Source organism: Rana temporaria, chromosome 7 (genome assembly GCF_905171775.1).
Source record: "Rana temporaria chromosome 7, aRanTem1.1, whole genome shotgun sequence".
Classification (NCBI taxonomy): Eukaryota; Metazoa; Chordata; class Amphibia; order Anura; family Ranidae; genus Rana; species Rana temporaria.
This window is the reverse complement of record NC_053495.1, coordinates 1,546,709-1,568,559: the sequence shown is the minus strand read 5'-3', so window position 1 is coordinate 1,568,559 and position 21,851 is coordinate 1,546,709. Positions and strand designations below refer to the sequence as shown.

General features: G+C 51.4%; 1 protein-coding gene across 4 annotated transcripts in view; it reads right to left on the bottom strand.

Annotated features, from left to right (window-relative positions):
* Window positions 1–6,878: 6,878 nt before the first annotated feature.
* The window catches only part of CRBN (cereblon), a 31,031-nt gene continuing 16,058 nt past the window's right edge, over window positions 6,879–21,851 (bottom strand). For all 4 annotated transcript variants that reach the window (XM_040358655.1, XM_040358658.1, XM_040358656.1 and 1 more), the window contains exons 8-11: window positions 20,565–20,680; window positions 20,425–20,489; window positions 17,040–17,171; window positions 6,879–7,927 (exon numbers count right to left, since the gene is read on the bottom strand). In XM_040358655.1, the coding sequence (XP_040214589.1) occupies window positions 7,741–7,927; window positions 17,040–17,171; window positions 20,425–20,489; window positions 20,565–20,680 (500 nt within the window). In that variant the 3' untranslated portion in view covers window positions 6,879–7,740. The remainder of the gene's footprint in view (window positions 7,928–17,039; window positions 17,172–20,424; window positions 20,490–20,564; window positions 20,681–21,851) is intronic.

Below are 21,851 nucleotides of genomic sequence, written 5' to 3'. Positions count from 1 at the left end.
CGGAAAGACCTTGGGCCTTTCCGTTGCTCTCTGGTGCCCCCCCTCAACCTCTGGCCACATGCGGTATTGAATGCCATTGAAGTCAATGCAGAACAAATTATTTTCGTTTCCATTGACTTCTATGGAGAAAATTGCTTTGATATGCAAGTGCTTTGGATTACAAGCATTCTCCTGGAACGGATTATCCTCGTAATCCAAGGTTCCGCTGTACAGCCCAAACATTGTTTACCTATTCCTTGCATTAAGGTAAAAAAATGGGCATCTGTAACCCATCCCCCCCCCCCCCACATGCTCACCTGACCCCTCCATGGACCCAGCTCTGTGCACCCCTTCTTCTCTTCCCCCCCCCATCACTTCCGGATCTCACTGGATTTGCTGAGGCATTTGTGAATCAAAGCCGGTGATGAGGGGGCGGGGCCAAGTCCCGCTGGGCGTGTCACTAGACGCATACAGGGGGGAGGAGCCAGGAGCACCAGCAGGGGACCTGAGAAGAGGAGGTTTCATTGCACAGAGCAGGTAAAGTATACAAAGAGTATTCTCAATCACTTTAACCCCTTCACACCAGCGGGTACGCAGATATGCGCCCTCTTGGTGGGCGGGCCTTAAGTCTGAGCGGCGGCATTTATGCGTACCAGAAATGTAAACAGAACTGCACCCAGCATATAAGGACCTACTAGAGCAGGGGGAGGCAACCTGGGGCCCTCCAGCTGTTGTGGAACTACATATCCCATGAGGCATTGCAAGGCCGGCAGTTCCAATGACTCCCAGAGGGATGATGGGACTTGTAGTTCTGCAACAGCTGGAGGGCGGCATGGTTGCTGACCCCTGCACTAGAGCCTGAAGCCACACCCTTCATTTCTTTGTATGAAGAATGATCACGCTACAAAGTCTAGATTGCACATGACAGAAAAGAGATCAACGCGTTTCGGCAGTCACGTCACATGTGGCTGTAAGAGTACGAAACGCGTTGAACTTCACCTCTTACCCTTCAATCGTTCTGTCCTGACATTGATGATTTCCAATAAGGTCTCAGACCCGCCCAGCTTGTTCTCATCCCTGGAGAACCCCCTCTAACTGGCCATTCAGATATCATGTGACTTTATAGGAATGTAATTGGCCGGAGGGTCATAACAAAGGGGAGGGGTCACACCTACAGGTCGATGTCTGTGTCTCTATTTCTGAACCCCGATAATAAAAACTATTTTTTTTTATATGATTTCCTGTTTTCTGTATTCAGACAAATAAATCAGACAGGCGGCGGCGCGCCGATCTCCAGCGTAGAGCGCTTTTGGCTTCATATTTATTTCTATATTCTATAGACATCGATCGGTTTGCAGTGCAATAGTCACTTCTGGTTCAATAGAAAAAGAAAATAACATACAAAAACAAAAAGATATCAGCACCCAGCAAACGGCGTTACGGGGAGGAGGCGGGGCAAGCCTAGAGGTGGGCGTGCTTTCTAACGGATCCACCAATCAGATCTCAGTGTTGTGTATATACAGCGGGAAGGGGGTGGGACTTATCTGTGTACAGGATTATTTAATAAGGCGAAGAGGACGACGAGCAAATAACGGGCGGCAGCCGATCGCCGAAGCTTCTTACTAATTGATCAGATCGCCGGTTTAATGGCTGCCGAATCCGATCGACTTTTTACATCAACAGAGAGAGAACATACTTCCTACAAGATAATCCCGTAACGAGAACCTCCCACCTCCGCGAAGGACCCTCCCAGCACAGAGGAGGGGCTTAACGGGACGAACGCGATTTACATCCAAATGTATCAAAATGATCATCTTACAAAGTATCGGGAAATTTAATTACGAAGTTATCCCGAAGATGATTAATTACGAAGATGATCGTAAACCCCCCCCCCTCTCTCCAGTCCGGACCGCGCTCGACCATGACATCACAGCTCTATGGAGTATTTATCCAATAATTATATGGATGGGCAAACCTTCAGGTAAAGAGGGGAGGTTTTGACGCATTTCGCCCACCTCCACAGGCGTTGTCAGGACAAGGGGGAGGGGCCAGGACTCTTCTGCCTACATCTGCAGTTCTCCACCTGGCCACTAGTTGTAACAGTGTACGATGGGGAGGATAACTAGTGGCCAGGTGGAGAACTGTAGATAGAGGCGGAGTTAAGAGCTCAGGCACCTCCCTTGGCCAGACCAAGCCTAACTCCGCCTCCATCTGCAGTTCTCCACCTGGCCACTAGTTGTAACAGTGTACGATGGGGAGGAGAGCTTCAGATGGAGGCGGAGTTAGGCTTGGTCTGGCCAAGGGAGGGGCCCGAGCTCTTAACTCCACCTCTATCTACAGTTCTCCACCTGGCCACTAGTTATCCTTCCCATCGTACACTGTTACAACTAGTGGCCAGGGGGAGAAGTACAGCTGGAGGCGGAATTAAAAAGCAGAAGAGTCCTGGCCCCTCCCTCTTGTCCAGACCACGCCCGTGGATGGAAAGCATTACAACCCCCCCTTTTTCTTTGGGGGGGGGGGAACTCCCCTCTTTACCTGCAAGTATGGCCATCAATACGATTATTTGTCGATACTTTTTTTTAAATGTGTTTCACCCACCTTTAAACACGGGCGTGGTCTGGACAAGAGGGAGGGGCAAACCTTCAGGTAAAGAGAGGTTTTGACGCATTTCGTCCACCTCCACAGGCGTTGTCAGGACAAGGGGGAGGGGCCAGGACTCTTCTGCATCCATCTACAGTTCTCCACCTGGCCACTAGTTGTAACAGCGTACTATGTGGAGGATAACTAGTGGCCAGGGGGAGAACTGTAGCTGGAGGCGGAGTTAGGCTTCGTCTGGCCAAGGGAGGTGGCCAAACTCTTAACTCCGCCCCTATCTACAGTTCTCCACCTGGCCACTAGTTATCCTTCCCATTGTACACTGTTACAACTAGTGGCCAGGTGGAGAACTGCAGATGGAGGTGGAATTAAAAAGCAGAAGATTCCTGTCCCCTCCTCCTTGTCCAGACCACACCCATGTTTGGAGGAGGGTAAAACACATCACAACCTCCCCCCTTTTTTCTTTGGTGGTGGAAAAAAAAAACTCCCCTCCCCCTGCAAGTTTGGCCATCAATACGATTATTTGTCAATACTTTTTTTTTAAATGTGTTTCACCCACCTCCAAACAGGGGTGTGGTCTGGACAAGGGGGAGGGGCCAGGACTCTTCTGCCTCCATCTACAGTTCTCCACCTGGCCACTAGTTGTAACAGTGTACAATGGGGAGGATAACTAGTGGCCAAATGCCGATGGAGGCGGAGTTAAAAGCATTAGAGTTCTGGTCCCTCCCTTGTCCAGACTACACTTGTGTTAGGAGATGGGTGAAACGCATAAAAAAACCCACAAACAATTATTATCAAATAATCAAATTAATAATCAAACTTACAGGTAAAGTGCGGAGGTTTAACGTGTTTCACCCGCCTTTAAAAACAGGCTTGGTCTGGACAAGAGGGAGGGGTCAGAACTCTTCTGCTTTTAGCTCCGCCTCCATCTGCAATTCTCTGCCCGACCACTAGTTGTCCTCCCATCGTACACTGTTACAACTAGTTGGCCGGGTGGAGAATTGCAGATAGAAGTGGAATTAAAAGACAAAGAGTTCTGTCCCCTCCCCCTTGTCCAGACCAAGTCGTGTTCGGAGGTGGGTGAAATGCGTTAAAAACCTCCCCTCTACCTGCATGTTTGGCCATCAATACATTTATTTGATACGTTTATGTATTTTTTAATGCGTTTCACCTACCTACAAAGTATCAATCGTATTGGTGGCCAAACGTGCAAGTAAAGAGGGGAGGTGTTAACACATTTCACCCACCTACAAACACAGGCGTTGTCAGGACATGTGGGAGGAGCCAGGATTGCTTTTAACTCTGCATCCTTCTGCAGTTCTAAACCTGGCCACTAGGTGTCTACTCTTGTAGACTTTATTTGATCATACTCTATAGTGGTCGGATATCATGGTTTCGGTGGTCCGGACAAGAATGGGTGTTTTCATGGCCAATTTGATCCTCCCAATCTTCTATTTTTGATAGCCCAATCTGCCTATTCAAGTAGCCCCTCCCCCTTCTTATAATGTTGCATATCTTTGGGTGGGGGGAGTAGAGACTACACTCACCTTTCCTCCAATGCTGTAGTAGTGCAGGAGGGTCATCCTCCTCCCACCACCAATTTTCCAGGAAATGGGAGGAGCCCAAATCACGGGAGGAGACAATGCAGCACATTACAGGATCGTCTCACAAAGTTTGGGCCAATCATCGTTCTTCCTGATCTCGTCTAGGCAGTGCAGGAGGAAGATGGGGGAAAGGTAAGTATATTATCCACCTTCCTACCCAGCAGGTAAGGGGGAGGGGCACTTATATGCAGCCCAGTGGCAGATCTGCTGTAAACGATCGTAAGCTCTGTGTGCGAGGATCGACGCCGGAGGGAGGAGGTACAAAGTTTGCAGCGCTCATCTTCTGATTGGATAATCGGGCTGAGAATTCGATTGTGGAGTAAAACACGCAGATCTGTCCCGTCCAATGAGAGACGAGCCAATTCATAAACCCAAAAACATCTGGACCAATCACAACCCTAGAACTGAAAACGCCTGATATGTGAATATTTACAGACCGACAATCAAATCTACAGTGACCACGCCTTCCTTTCCGGATCCCGAGGGGACAGGAAAGAGTTTTAAGGATTCTATTTTTAGTCCATCAAATAAAGTGCAGTTGTCACCCGTAGCAACCGACCAAATGCACACAAAAGGTAGAGGGCGCCGCTTCCCTGGCTGGGTCCCCCTTACAGACCCGCGGCGGGGGAGGAGGGGCGCCCATACATCAGGAGCGGGAGCTGACTGCACTCAGTATAGTTCAAATGTTGGCAACTTTATTGTTCCATATATACAAAGAGTCTCCTCCCCTGATGTTTCACTGCCTATAAAAAGATAAGGGGGGGGGGGGGGGGGCGCACACCCGGGGGAAGGGGGGGTGCACACGTAACATTCAATATATGTAATGCTAAAGAGGACAGTCGGAGACTACAGAATGAGGGTCAGAGAGTGAGGACATGGGGGAGGGGACAGGATACATTGTTGGTAAGGGGGGGGGGGTTCTGCAGGAGTCAATACCCAACTGAGAAGATATTACAGGAGTCCAATAGAGATCAGTGTTATTCCCCTAATCAATGTTCCCACTACTGACTGCTGAGCTCCGAGGGCCACACATCATATATCTAAGGGCCGACGTTTGGGCACCGGGGGTCTAGAGAAGACCCCTAACCTGCATGGGTCATTTTCTTGGTAAAGGTGGACCAACGCTATTAGAGGACCTCCGGGTTCATGACCATAATCCAATTCTCCAGGGCAATGGCCTCATCCAGGGCCATGGTCCAAGTTTCTCCAGGGCCATGGTCCAATGCCACTTGCCTGAATTGAATAGGTAATTTTTTGGTAAAGGTGGACTACCGCTAACTGTTAGAGGACCTCAGGTTCAGGGCCATGGTCAAGTTCTCCGGGGGCCATGGTCCCAGTTTCTCCAGGGCCATGGTCCAATGCCACTTACCTGAATAGGTAACTTTTTGGTAAAGGTGGACCAATGCTAACCTCAGGTTCAGGGCCATGGTCCAAGTTTCCCCTAGGGCCATGGTCCAAGTTTCATCCAGGGCCATGGTCCCAGTCCCTTCGGGGCCATCGCCCATTTTTTTTTGTTTCTCCAGGGCCATGGTCCAATGCAACTTACCTAAATAGCGTTAGTCCACCTTTACCAAAAAATTACCTATTTAGGTAAGTGGCATTGGACCATGGCCCTGGAGAAACAAAAAAAAATGGGCGATGGCCCCGAAGGGACTGGGACCATGGCCCTGGATGAAACTTGGACCATGGCCCCGAAGGGACTGGGACCATGGCCCGGGATGAAACTTGGACCATGGCCCTGGGGGAAACTTGGACCATGGCCCTGGGGGAAACTTGGACCATGGCCCTGGGGGAAACTTGGTCCATGGCCCTGGGGGAAACTTGGTCCATGGCCCTGGGGGAAACTTGGTCCATGGCCCTGGGGGAAACTTGGTCCATGGCCCTGGGGGAAACTTGGTCCATGGCCCTGGGGGAAACTTGGTCCATGGCCCTGGGGGAAACTTGGTCCATGGCCCTGGGGGAAACTTGGTCCATGGCCCTGGGGGAAACTTGGACCATGGCCCTGGGGGAAACTTGGACCATGGCCCTGGGGGAAACTTGGTCCATGGCCCTAGGGGAAACTTGGACCATGGCCCTAGGGGAAACTTGGTCCATGGCCCTAGGGGAAACTTGGTCCATGGCCCTAGGGGAAACTTGGTCCATGGCCCTAGGGGAAACTTGGTCCATGGCCCTAGGGGAAACTTGGTCCATGGCCCTAGGGGAAACTGGGTCCATGGCCCTAGGGGAAACTGGGACCATGGCCCTAGGGGAAACTGGGACCATGGCCCTAGGGGAAACTGGGACCATGGCCCTAGGGGAAACTGGGACCATGGCCCTAGGGGAAACTGGGACCATGGCCCTAGGGGAAACTTGGTCCATGGCCCTAGGGGAAACTTGGTCCATGGCCCTAGGGGAAACTGGGACCATGGCCCTAGGAGAAACTGGGACCATGGCCCTAGGGGAAACTGGGACCATGGCCCTAGGGAAACTTGGTCCATGGCCCTAGGGGAAACTTGGTCCATGGCCCTAGGGGAAACTTGGTCCATGGCCCTAGGGGAAACTTGGACCATGGCCCTAGGGGAAACTGGGACCATGGCCCTAGGGGAAACTGGGACCATGGCCCTAGGGAAACTTGGACCATGGCCCTAGGGAAACTTGGACCATAGCCTTGAACCTGAGGTCCTCCAACAGTTTAATTTTTTGGTAAATTTTTTGCTAACTGTTGGAGGACCTCAGGTTCAGGGCTATGGTCCCAGTTTCCCCAGGGCCATGGGCCAAAGCCACTTCTGCAAACCACCAGCCAGTCCATCCCTCGTATTGCACACGCATGGAGAATCATCCTTATGGGGAGACTGTCTATAGTCAGGAAGCCTATAAGACGGGCCTCTCCTTCAGAACGGCCTTTTCTTCGGCACGTGTGTGAAGAAGGTCCAGCTGGGAGAGTTTGCAGTGCCATACAAAGGACCTCTATGGTTAATCCCACCTTTGTAAGTGAAACGCGTTAAGCAGGAGGTCTGAGGTGAGGGCTCTGCTTTTTCTGTCTAAATTAATAAAGTTGCCGGCATTTGAACTTTGCTGGAGTGCGGCCGGCTTTCTATCCCTGACATACCTTCTGAGGTGGTGCAGGCCGGACACGTTCCCGGGTTCTAGATCTACGAGGAGGTCGGGGAACCCGGAACACAAATGTACACAAAGCCAAAGAGAAAACTAAAAGGATTTTTCTGCGACGGATTGGGGAGGTTGAGGCATACGAGGGGGGGGGGGGGTAAGATGTCCTCTGGGTGGGACATCCCGGGAGGGGAGGTGTGTACAGCGGAGGCACCAGAACAGTGAGAGAAGTGTGCGATGGAAGCGGCTATAAGGGGGGGGGGAATGTAGAAGCACACGGGGCTTTCCTTCATGTCCATCTGGATTGATGGCTGGGAACGTCTTCCATCCTTAGAGACTTCCGGAAGGACAGGACTTCCTCAGATTTGGTGTAACATGCGGGGGATGGGCCGTGTCGGTGATTTCCCCCCTGCAGAGTATTCAGGGGGCGGAGCCAGGAGAAGACAAAGCGGGGGATGTGGAAATGTTCCTGGATTCACAGACAGAGGATCGGGGACTGGTCCTGTCCGGACTCCTCGTCTTCTGGCACTGGGATTCGTGGCTGCAGAGCGGAACGCGTCAGTCCCCAAAACCTCTGCGGGGAGAGATCCTTCCGGACCGCCGTGAACTTCCAGCCCATGTGACTCTGGCACACCCGGCACTGAGCGATCGTCCAAGCGTACCTGAAATATACAAGAAACTTTATTTTATGAGCAAGACAAACCTATCCTGAGAATGCAGCCTATCCAATCACTAGAGAGCGGTGACATCACTGAGAGTGCAGCCTATCCAATCAGTAGAGAGCGGTGACATCACTGAGAATGCAGCCTATCCAATCACTAGAGAGCGGTGACATCACTGAGAGTGCAGCCTATCCAATCACTAGAGAGCGATGACATCACAGAGAATGCAGCCTATCCAATCACTAGAGAGCGGTGACATCACTGAGAATGCAGCCTATCCAATCACTAGAGAGCGGTGACATCACTGAGAGTGCAGCCTATCCAATCACTAGAGAGCGGTGACATCACTGAGAATGCAGCCTATCCAATCACTAGAGAGCGGTGACATCACTGAGAATGCAGCCTATCCAATCACTAGAGAGCGGTGACATCACTGAGAGTGCAGCCTATCCATTCACTAGAGAGCGGTGACATCACTGAGAATGCAGCCTATCCAATCACTAGAGAGCGGTGACATCACTGAGAATGCAGCCTATCCAATCACTAGAGAGCGGTGACATCACTGAGAATCCCGGCACTCTCTAGGTCAGGGGGAGGAGACCTCGGCCCTCCAGCTGTTGCTGTGGTGAAACTACAAGTCCCAGGAGACATTGCAAGACCCCGGCAATCACAGTCATGACTCCTAGGCAGAGGGATGATGGGATTTGTAGTTCCACCACAACTGGAGGGGCTGAGATTGGCTCCCCCTGCTCTAGTCGATCACACAAAGGACTGATCCCGGGACACGATCGGATCTCATGAATCTCGGATCGCTGCGATCGGATCTCATGAATCTCGGATCGTATCTCATGACTCTCGGATCGCTGTGATCGGATCTCATGACTCTCGGATCGCTGTGATCGGATCTCATGAATCTCGGATCGCTGTGATCGGATCTCATGACTCTCGGATCGCTGTGATCGGATCTCATGAATCTCGGATCGCTGTGATCGGATCTCATGACTCTCGGATCGCTGTGATCGGATCTCATGAATCTCGGATCGCTGTGATCGGATCTCATGAATCTCGGATCGCTGTGATCGGATCTCATGACTCTCGGATCGCTGTGATCGGATCTCATGACTCTCGGATCGCTGTGATCGGATCTCGTGACTCTCGGATCGCTGTGATCGGATCTCATGGATCTCGGATCGCTGTGATCGGATCTCGGATCGCTGTGATTGGATCTCGTGACTCTCGGATCGCTGTGATCGGATCTCATGGATCTCGGATCGCTGTGATCGGATCTCGGATCGCTGTGATCGGATCTCATGAATCTCGGATGGCTGTGATCGGATCTCATGAATCTTGGATGGCTGTGATCGGATCTCATGACTCTCGGATCGCTGTGATCGGATCTCATGAATCTCGGATCGCTGTGATCGGACCTCATGAATCTCGGATCGATGTGATCGGATCTCATGAATCTCGGATCGCTGTGATCGGATCTCATGACTCTCGGATCGCTGTGATCGAATCTCGGATCGCTGTGATCGGATCTCATGAATCTCGGATCGCTGTGATCGGATCTCATGACTCTCGGATCGCTGTGATCGGACCTCATGAATCTCGGATCGCTGTGATCGGACCTCATGAATCTCGGATCGATGTGATCGGACCTCATGAATCTCGGATCGATGTGATCGGATCTCATGAATCTCGGATCGCTGTGATCGGATCTCATGAATCTCGGATCGCTGTGATCGGATCTCATGACTCTCGGATCGCTGTGATCGGACCTCATGACTCTCGGATCGCTGTGATCGGACCTCATGAATCTCGGATCGCTGTGATCGGACCTCATGAATCTCGGATCGATGTGATCGGATCTCATGAATCTCGGATCGCTGTGATCGGATCTCATGAATCTCGGATCGCTGTGATCGGACCTCATGAATCTCGGATCGATGTGATCGGATCTCATGAATCTCGGATCGCTGTGATCGGATCTCATGACTCTCGGATCGCTGTGACCGGATCTCATGAATCTCGGATCGCTGTGATCGGATCTCATGAATCTCGGATCGCTGTGATCGGATCTCATGACTCTCGGATCGCTGTGATCGGATCTCATGAATCTCGGATCGCTGTGATCGGATCTCATGAATCTCGGATCGCTGTGATCGGATCTCATGACTCTCGGATCGCTGTGATCGGATCTCATGAATCTCGGATCGCTGTGATCGGATCTCATGACTCTCGGATCGCTGTGATCGGATCTCGTGACTCTCGGATCGCTGTGATCGGATCTCATGGATCTCGGATCGCTGTGATCGGATCTCGGATCGCTGTGATTGGATCTCGTGACTCTCGGATCGCTGTGATCGGATCTCATGGATCTCGGATCGCTGTGATCGGATCTCGGATCGCTGTGATCGGATCTCATGAATCTCGGATGGCTGTGATCGGATCTCATGAATCTTGGATGGCTGTGATCGGATCTCATGAATCTTGGATGGCTGTGATCGGATCTCATGACTCTCGGATCGCTGTGATCGGATCTCATGAATCTCGGATCGCTGTGATCGGACCTCATGAATCTCGGATCGATGTGATCGGATCTCATGAATCTCGGATCGCTGTGATCGGATCTCATGACTCTCGGATCGCTGTGATCGGATCTCATGAATCTCGGATCGCTGTGATCGGATCTCATGAATCTCGGATCGCTGTGATCGGACCTCATGAATCTCGGATCGCTGTGATCGGACCTCATGAATCTCGGATCGATGTGATCGGATCTCATGAATCTCGGATCGCTGTGATCGGATCTCATGAATCTCGGATCGCTGTGATCGGACCTCATGAATCTCGGATCGATGTGATCGGATCTCATGAATCTCGGATCGCTGTGATCGGATCTCATGAATCTCGGATCGCTGTGACCGGATCTCATGACTCTCGGATCGCTGTGATCGGATCTCATGACTCTCGGATCGCTGTGATCGGATCTCATGAATCTCGGATCGCTGTGATCGGATCTCATGAATCTCGGATCGCTGTGATCGGATCTCATGAATCTCGGATCGCTGTGATCGGATCTCATGACTCTCGGATCGCTGTGATCGGATCTCATGAATCTCGGATCGCTGTGATCGGATCTCATGACTCTCGGATCGCTGTGATCGGATCTCATGAATCTCGGATCGCTGTGATCGGATCTCATGAATCTCGGATCGCTGTGATCGGACCTCATGAATCTCGGATCGCTGTGATCGGATCATGAGATTCATGAGATCCGATCACAGCGATCCGAGAGTCATGAGATCCGATCACAGCGATCCGAGATTCATGAGATCCGATCACAGCGATCCGAGATTCATGAGATCCGATCACAGCGATCCGAGATTCATGAGATCCGATCACAGCGATCCGAGAGTCATGAGATCCGATCACAGCGATCCGAGAGTCATGAGATCCGGTCACAGGGATCCGAGAGTCATGAGATCCGATCACAGCGATCCGAGATTCATGAGATCCGATCACATCGATCCGAGATTCAGGAGGTCCGATCACAGCGATCCGAGATTCATGAGATCCGATCACAGCGATCCGAGATTCATGAGATCCGATCACATCGATCCGAGATTCATGAGGTCCGATCACAGCGATCCGAGATTCATGAGAATCTCGGATCGCTGTGATCGGACCTCATGAATCTCGGATCGATGTGATCGGATCTCATGAATCTCGGATCGCTGTGATCGGATCTCATGAATCTCGGATCGCTGTGATCGGACCTCCTGAATCTCGGATCGATGTGATCGGATCTCATGAATCTCGGATCGCTGTGATCGGATCTCATGACTCTCGGATCGCTGTGATCGGATCTCATGACTCTCGGATCGCTGTGATCGGATCTCATGACTCTCGGATCGCTGTGATCGGATCTCATGAATCTCGGATCGCTGTGATCGGATCTCATGAATCTCGGATCGCTGTGATCGGATCTCATGAATCTCGGATCGCTGTGATCGGATCTCATGACTCTCGGATCGCTGTGATCGGATCTCATGAATCTCGGATCGCTGTGATCGGATCTCATGAATCTCGGATCGCTGTGATCGGATCTCATGAATCTCGGATCGCTGTGATCGGATCTCATGAATCTCGGATCGTATCTCATGACTCTCGGATCGCTGTGATCGGATCTCATGACTCTCGGATCGCTGTGATCGGATCTCATGAATCTCGGATCGCTGTGATCGGATCTCATGACTCTCGGATCGCTGTGATCGGATCTCATGAATCTCGGATCGCTGTGATCGGATCTCATGAATCTCGGATCGCTGTGATCGGATCTCATGACTCTCGGATCGCTGTGATCGGATCTCATGAATCTCGGATCGCTGTGATCGGACCTCATGAATCTCGGATCGATGTGATCGGATCTCATGAGTCTCGGATCGCTGTGATCGGATCTCATGAATCTCGGATCGCTGTGATCGGATCTCATGAATCTCGGATCGCTGTGATCGGATCTCATGAATCTCGGATCGCTGTGATCGGATCTCATGAATCTCGGATCGCTGTGATGGGATCTCATGAATCTCGGATCGCTGTGATCGGATCTCATGAATCTCGGATCGCTGTGATCTCATGAATCTCGGATCGCTGTGATCGGATCTCATGAATCTCGGATCGCTGTGATCGGATCTCATGAATCTCGGATCGCTGTGATCGGATCTCATGACTCTCGGATCGCTGTGATCGGATCTCATGAATCTCGGATCGCTGTGATCGGATCTCATGAATCTCGGATCGCTGTGATCGGATCCCATGACTCTCGGATCGCTGTGATCGGATCTCGTGACTCTCGGATCGCTGTGATTGGATCTCGTGACTCTCGGATCGCTGTGATCGGATCTCGTGACTCTCGGATCGCTGTGATCGGATCTCATGAATCTCGGATCGCTGTGATCGGACCTCATGAATCTCGGATCGATGTGATCGGATCTCATGAGTCTCGGATCGCTGTGATCGGATCTCATGACTCTCGGATCGCTGTGATCGGATCTCATGAATCTCGGATCGCTGTGATCGGATCTCATGAATCTCGGATCGCTGTGATCGGATCTCATGAATCTCGGATCGCTGTGATGGGATCTCATGAATCTCGGATCGCTGTGATCGGATCTCATGAATCTCGGATCGCTGTGATCTCATGAATCTCGGATCGCTGTGATCGGATCTCATGAATCTCGGATCGCTGTGATCGGATCTCATGAATCTCGGATCGCTGTGATCGGATCTCATGACTCTCGGATCGCTGTGATCGGATCTCATGAATCTCGGATCGCTGTGATCGGATCTCATGAATCTCGGATCGCTGTGATCGGATCCCATGACTCTCGGATCGCTGTGATCGGATCTCGTGACTCTCGGATCGCTGTGATCGGATCTCATGAATCTCGGATCGCTGTGATCGGATCTCATGAATCTCGGATCGCTGTGATCGGATCTCATGACTCTCGGATCGCTGTGATCGGATCTCATGAATCTCGGATCGCTGTGATCGGATCTCATGAATCTCGGATCGCTGTGATCGGATCCCATGACTCTCGGATCGCTGTGATCGGATCTCGTGACTCTCGGATCGCTGTGATTGGATCTCGTGACTCTCGGATCGCTGTGATCGGATCTCGTGACTCTCGGATCGCTGTGATCGGATCTCATGAATCTCGGATCGCTGTGATCGGATCTCATGAATCTCGGATCGCTGTGATCGGATCTCATGACTCTCGGATCGCTGTGATCGGATCTCATGAATCTCGGATCGCTGTGATCGGACCTCATGAATCTCGGATCGATGTGATCGGATCTCATGAGTCTCGGATCGCTGTGATCGGATCTCATGACTCTCGGATCGCTGTGATCGGATCTCATGAATCTCGGATCGCTGTGATCGGATCTCATGAATCTCGGATCGCTGTGATGGGATCTCATGAATCTCGGATCGCTGTGATGGGATCTCATGAATCTCGGATCGCTGTGATCGGATCTCATGAATCTCGGATCGCTGTGATCTCATGAATCTCGGATCGCTGTGATCGGATCTCATGAATCTCGGATCGCTGTGATCGGATCTCATGAATCTCGGATCGCTGTGATCGGATCTCATGACTCTCGGATCGCTGTGATCGGATCTCATGAATCTCGGATCGCTGTGATCGGATCTCATGAATCTCGGATCGCTGTGATCGGATCCCATGACTCTCGGATCGCTGTGATCGGATCTCGTGACTCTCGGATCGCTGTGATTGGATCTCGTGACTCTCGGATCGCTGTGATCGGATCTCGTGACTCTCGGATCGCTGTGATCGGATCTCATGAATCTCGGATCGCTGTGATCGGACCTCATGAATCTCGGATCGATGTGATCGGATCTCATGAGTCTCGGATCGCTGTGATCGGATCTCGTGACTCTCGGATCGCTGTGATCGGATCTCATGAATCTCGGATCGCTGTGATCGGATCTCATGAATCTCGGATCGCTGTGATGGGATCTCATGAATCTCGGATCGCTGTGATGGGATCTCATGAATCTCGGATCGCTGTGATCGGATCTCATGAATCTCGGATCGCTGTGATCTCATGAATCTCGGATCGCTGTGATCGGATCTCATGAATCTCGGATCGCTGTGATCGGATCTCATGAATCTCGGATCGCTGTGATCGGATCTCATGACTCTCGGATCGCTGTGATCGGATCTCATGAATCTCGGATCGCTGTGATCGGATCTCATGAATCTCGGATCGCTGTGATCGGATCCCATGACTCTCGGATCGCTGTGATCGGATCTCGTGACTCTCGGATCGCTGTGATTGGATCTCGTGACTCTCGGATCGCTGTGATCGGATCTCGTGACTCTCGGATCGCTGTGATCGGATCTCATGAATCTCGGATCGCTGTGATCGGACCTCATGAATCTCGGATCGATGTGATCGGATCTCATGAGTCTCGGATCGCTGTGATCGGATCTCATGACTCTCGGATCGCTGTGATCGGATCTCATGAATCTCGGATCGCTGTGATCGGATCTCATGACTCTCGGATCGCTGTGATCGGATCTCATGAATCTCGGATCGCTGTGATGGGATCTCATGAATCTCGGATCGCTGTGATCGGATCTCATGAATCTCGGATCGCTGTGATCTCATGAATCTCGGATCGCTGTGATCGGATCTCATGAATCTCGGATCGCTGTGATCGGATCTCATGAATCTCGGATCGCTGTGATCGGATCTCATGACTCTCGGATCGCTGTGATCGGATCTCATGAATCTCGGATCGCTGTGATCGGATCTCATGAATCTCGGATCGCTGTGATCGGATCCCATGACTCTCGGATCGCTGTGATCGGATCTCGTGACTCTCGGATCGCTGTGATTGGATCTCGTGACTCTCGGATCGCTGTGATCGGATCTCGTGACTCTCGGATCGCTGTGATCGGTGTCAATGACCTTTCATGTAAAACAGGGGAGATAAGGATCTCGGTTTCCTGCCGCTGAAAACATCTGAGATTCTGTCCAAATAGCGAGCACTTCTGTTTTCTCACGATTGTTTCACATGCGCTTATCTGTACACTGCATCGGCTCAGGTGACTCCGCCCCCTCTGCAATCAGATTATTGGAAGGTGTGACATCCCCCCCCTCCCCCATTCCTCTTCTATGGGAACCCCAACACTCCCAGAAAATAATGCAGAGGGGGTGTCATGCTGGGGGGGGGGGGGGTAGGGTCCTACCCCCATGATGTAGGGCAGCCCCTGATTGGAGGAGGGGGGAGGGGTTATACCCCCATGATGTAGGACAGCCCCTGATTGGAGGAGGGGAGAGGGGTCCTACCCCCATGATGTAGGGCAGCCCCTGATTGGAGGAGGGGGGAGGGGTTATACCCCCATGATGTAGGACAGCCCCTGATTGGAGGAGGGGAGAGGGGTCCTACCCCCATGATGTAGGGCAGCCCCTGATTGGAGGAGGGGAGAGGGGTCCTACCCCCATGATGTAGGACAGCCCCTGATTGGAGGAGGGGGGAGGGGTTATACCCCCATGATGTAGGACAGCCCCTGATTGGAGGAGGGGAGAGGGGTCCTACCCCCATGATGTAGGGCAGCCCCTGATTGGAGGAGGGGAGAGGGGTCCTACCCCCATGATGTAGGACAGCCCCTGATTGGAGGAGGGGAGAGGGGTCCTACCCCCATGATGTAGGACAGCCCCTGATTGGAGGAGGGGGGAGGGGTTATACCCCCATGATGTAGGACAGCCCCTGATTGGAGGAGGGGGGAGGGGTTATACCCCCATGATGTAGGACAGCCCCTGATTGGAGGAGGGGGGAGGGGTTATACCCCCATGATGTAGGACAGCCCCTGATTGGAGGAGGGGAGAGGGGTCCTACCCCCATGATGTAGGACAGCCCCTGATTGGAGGAGGGGGGAGGGGTTATACCCCCATGATGTAGGACAGCCCCTGATTGGAGGAGGGGGGAGGGGTTATACCCCCATGATGTAGGACAGCCCCTGATTGGGGGAGGGGTCTTACCCCCATGATGTAGGACAGCCCCTGATTGGAGGAGGGGGAGGGGTCATACCCCCATGATGTAGGACAGCCCCTGATTGGAGGAGGGGGGTGGGGTCCAACCCCCATGATGTAGGACAGCCCCCGATTGGGGGAGGGGGGAGGGGTTATACCCCCATGATGTAGGACAGCCCCTGATTGGAGGAGGGGGGTGGGGTCCAACCCCCATGATGTAGGACAGCCCCTGATAGGAGGAGGGGGAGGGGTCATAACCTCATGATGTAGGACAACCCCTGATTGGGGGAGGAGTCATAACCCCATGATGTAGGACAGCCCCTGATTGGAGGAGGGGGGTGGGGTCCAACCCCCATGATGTAGGACAGCCCCTTATTGGAGGAGGGGGGTGGGGTCCAACCCCCATGATGTAGGACAGCCCCTGATTGGGGGAGGGGGGGTGGGGTCCAACCCCCATGATGTAGGACAGCCCCTGATTGGAGGAGGAGGGGGAGGGGTCATACCCCCATGATGTAGGACAGCCCCCGATTGGGGGAGGACTCACCCCGGGAACCAGCTGTTCTCTGTAGACGCTCGCCCCACCAGGCTCAGGTTCAGGGCTTTGTAGACGGTCAGCGTTTCATGAACGTAGCCGTGAGGATTCACGTAGGCCGCCATCGGGCCGCACAGCGACAGGCTGCAACACAGGAGAGCGGGAATAATAAAAAGGTACAACTTACAGGAAACGCAATCAGCACCGCTGATGGACACACACAATGTTCAAGGACCTCCAAAAATGCCAATCAGTGCAGATTGATCGGTTTAAGGGAAGGTTATAACAAAACTATGGGATGTGTACTGGAATTTGTATTTATTTTTCAAACTAGCAATGGCCAGCGACTTCTAGCGGGACTGCGACATTGCGGCGGGCAGTCTGACATTAACTGACACTTTGTGGGAAAGAGTGACACCAATACAGTGATCAGTAATAAAAATATGCACTGTCACTGTACTAATGACACCGGCTGGGAAGGGGTTAAAGATCTAGGGGGCGATCAAAGGGTTAAACGTGTGCCTAGGCCGGTGTTTGTGTGTACTGTGGGGGAGGGGCTTTTACTAAAGGAAGAGATGGAGTTCATACCCCCCCCCCCCCAGCCTTTAATGTCTAAACCGCTGGCAACAAAAGTGAGTACACCCCTAAGTGAAAATGTCCGAATTGGGCCCAAAGTGTCAATATTTTTTGTGGCCGCCATTATTTTCCAGCACGGCCTTAACCCTCTTGGGCATTTAGACATTAACCACTTAAGACCCGGACCATTATGCAGCTAAAGGACCTGGCCAGGTTTTGCGATTCGGCACTGCGTCGCTTTAACTGACAATTGCGCGGTCGTGCGACGTGGCTCCCAAACAAAATTGGTGTCCTTTTTTCCCCACAAATAGAGCTTTCTTTTGGTGGTATTTGATCACCTCTGCGGTTTTTATTGTTTGCGTTATAAACAAAAATATAGCGACAATTTTGAAAAAAAAAATGCAATATTTTTTACTTTTTGCTATAATAAATATCCCCCAAATAAATATAAAAAAAACATTTTTTTCCCCTCAGTTTAGGCCGATACGTATTCTTCTACTTATTTTTGGTAAAAAAAATGAAAAAAAAAAAAAAAAAAAAATCGCAATAAGCGTTTATCGATTGGTTTGCGCAAAATTTACAGCCTTTACAAAATAGGGGAAAGTTTTATTGCATTTTTTTTTTTTTTACTACTATTGGCGGCGATCAGCAATTTTTTTCGTGACTGCGACATTATGGCGGACACTTCGCACAATTTTGACACATTTTTGGGACCATTGGCCCAGATTCAGTAAGAATCTGCGCCTTTCTTACGCAGGCACAGGGCAGCGTTTTTGCCCTGCGCCCGCGCAAATTTTCTGCGCTGCCCGTGATTCACGGAGCAGAAGCTACGTAAATTGTGGGGGTGCTGTGTTAACTTGCCCGGCGTACGGGCGCCTAATGTAAATGATCCCGCCAGGGGCGGGAATCATTTAAATTAGGCACTCTCCCGCGCCGAGTGTAGAGTGCATGCTCCGTCGGGAAACTTTCCCGACGTGCATTGCGGCAAATGACGTCGCAAGGACGTCATTTGCTTCAAAGTGAACGTGAATGGCGTCCAGCGCCATTCACGATCCACTTACGCAAACGGCGTAAAATTTGAACGTCACGACGCCTGCTATTAGGATGTGTAACGTTGCGCGAAACCCGACGTATGCAAATTACGTAATTTGCGTACGCAGGGCCAGCGCAAGTTTGTGAATCGGTGTTAGTATGCAATTTCCATACTATACACAGATCACAATGGGAGCGCCCCCTAGCGGTTTTCGCTAGAATGCAGCCTAAAATCTGCGTGGCATAAGAGCCTTATGCCGCGCAGATTTTAGGTTGCAGTCGGCGTAGCGATGTTCCTGAATCAGGAGCATTCGCTACGCCAGAGCAAGTAAGCAATTGCGCCGTGTAACCTATGGTTACTCGGGCGCAATTGCTTCTTGAATCTGGCCCACTGTCATTTTCACAGCGAAAAAATCATTAAAAATGCACCGATTACTGTGAAAATGACAGTTGCAGTTTGGGAGTTATGCTTCACCTAGTGTGAGTTTACAACTGTAGGGGGGTGTGGCTGTAGGAGTGACGTCATCGATTGTGTCCCCCAATAAAAGGGAACACACGATCGATGACGCCGCCACAGTGAAGCACAGGGAAGGTGTGTTTACATACGGCTCTCCCCGTTCTTCAGCTCCGGGAAGCGATCGCGGGACTCCAGCGGCGATCGTGTCCGCAGGTCTCGCGGTCCCAGAGCTTCGGACCGGGTCGCGGGCACGCGCCCCACGGCTGGGTAGATGTACATGGCGTGCCGGTACGTCGATCTGCCCAGCCGTGCCATTCTGCCAACGTATATCGGCGTGAAGGGGTCCTTAAGTGGTTAATGGCTGTGTGTTGAGTGATTTGTTACACAAGCTGTACACTCACTACACAACATTGTAGATACAAAGGCCCGGATTCTCATACATTTACGTTGCTCCTGGGCAGCGTAACGCATGTGATTTACGTTACACCGCCGCAGTTTTACAGCGTTAGTGCCTGATTCTCAGAACACTTACCTGTAAACTTGCGGCGGTGTATCGTAAAAGCGCTCGGCGCAAGCCCGCCCAATTCAAATGGGGCGGGCACCATTTAAATTAGGCGCGTTCCCGCGCCGAGCGTACTGCGCATGCGCCGTCGGGTAAATTACCCGACGTGCATTGCGCTAAATGACGTCGCACCGACGTCATTTGCTTAGACGTCCAGCGCCATTCACGGACGTTTTACGCAAACGACGTCGATTTTTTAAATTTCGACGCGGGAACGACGGCCATACTTAACATTGGCTGCGCTATCATAGACCCCAGGGGCAACGTTACGCGTCGCAAAGGCTACGGAAACGTCGTAAATTCTCTGCGTCGAATGCGCGTACGTTCGGGAATCGTCGTAATTTGCTAATTTACATAAGCGACGGGGAAAACGACGTCGGCGACACCTAGCGGCGGAAAAAAAAAATGCATTTAAGATCTGACAGGCGTAAGGCTCTTACGCTGTCAGATCTTAAATGTATTTATTTTTTCCGCCGCTAGGCGCATAGATACCCGGGGCCAGATTAGGACTTACGACGGCGCAAATGGTGTTGCGCCGTCGTAACGCCTTTGAGAATCTGGGCCAAAGTGTCATTTCTCCAGTGTGGTCACATGAAAAGATACAAGGGGTGTACTTAGTTTTGTCAGATACTGTAACTGACTGATACTGTGAGGGGAGACCCGTAAGAAATGTCACTATTATCATTCATCACTTCCTCAGCCTGGAAAACCTGCATCTGACACATAAATTCATAACCTGGCCTGTAGGGGGCGCTCTCTCTGCTCCTCACCTGAAGATCTCGTTCTTGGTTGTGATCTCCGTGTCGTGACAACGCTTACAGCAGAGGGACGTGCACTGCAACAAGAGAGAGACAGGGTCACTGGCGGCGCCCTCTAGGGGCGGGGCATAGAGGGGTAGAAAGGGACCCACTTTGCTCATGATGTCCAGCTCACAGCGCAGGCGTTGGATGGCGTTTCCGATCTGCAGCAGCTGGATACGCAGGGTGTCATCGATGGGCAGACAGGCCGCCACCCGGTAAGAGAAATCTACGAGAGGCATAAAAGGAGGGAACTCGTTGATTTTGAGGTGGTGCAGCGCATGCCGGAGCTTCTCCTATCTGCGATTATTTCCTCCTAAACCAATCCCCGTCCGGCCTGTAGTCACATGACGTCCCCCCCGGGAACACACCTCGCATGGGCCGCGATCTGTCACCCGCAGTAATCACCGGACACAGCGAATGACTCTGTACCACGTGATCGCTGTGACCAATCACAGCAGATCACACGACAATTATACACAATGGGTGCCTTTCATTCATGCAATCCATTGTGTAAGATTGTGTGTTTTCGGTGATTGGCCCTGTCTGTACCATGTGATCAGTGTGACCAATCACAGAGCTCAACACAATATTACACAGTGGATAGCATGAATCAAAGCCACCCATTGTGTACAATTCTCATGTGATCTGCTGCGATTGGCCCTGTCTGTACCATGTGATCACTGTGACCAATCGCAGCAGATCACATGAGAATTGTACACAATGGATGACTTTGATTCATGCTATCCATTGTGTAATATTGTGCTGATCTCTGTGATTGGTCACACTGATCACATGGTACAGACAGGGCCAATCACAGAGAACACCACAATATTACACAATGGGTGCCTTTCATTCATGCAATCCATTGTGTAAGATTGTGTGTTTTCGGTGATTGGCCCTGTCTGTACCATGTGATCAGTGTGACCAATCACAGAGATCAACACAATATTACATAGTGGATAGCATGAATCAAAGCCACCCATTGTGTACAATTCTCATGTGATCTGCTGCGATTGGTCACAGTGATCACATGGTACAGACAGGGCCAATCGCAGCAGATCACATCAGAATTTTACATAATGGATGGCTTTGATTCATGCAATTCATTGTGTAATATTGTGTTGTTCTCTGTGATTGGTCATACAGATCACATGGTACAGACAGGGCCAATCACAGAGAACAAACACAATATTACACAATGGGTGGCTTTTATTCATGCAATCCATGGTGTTGAGCTCTGTGATTGGTCGCAGAAATCACATAGTACAGACAGGGCCAATCACAGCCCATTAGTTGTGGCCAATCACCACAATACACACTGAGTGAATCCGTTTCATTCAGCAATGAAACTCGCTGGTATAAGCAATCACAATGTGTAAAAAAATAAATAAATCCTG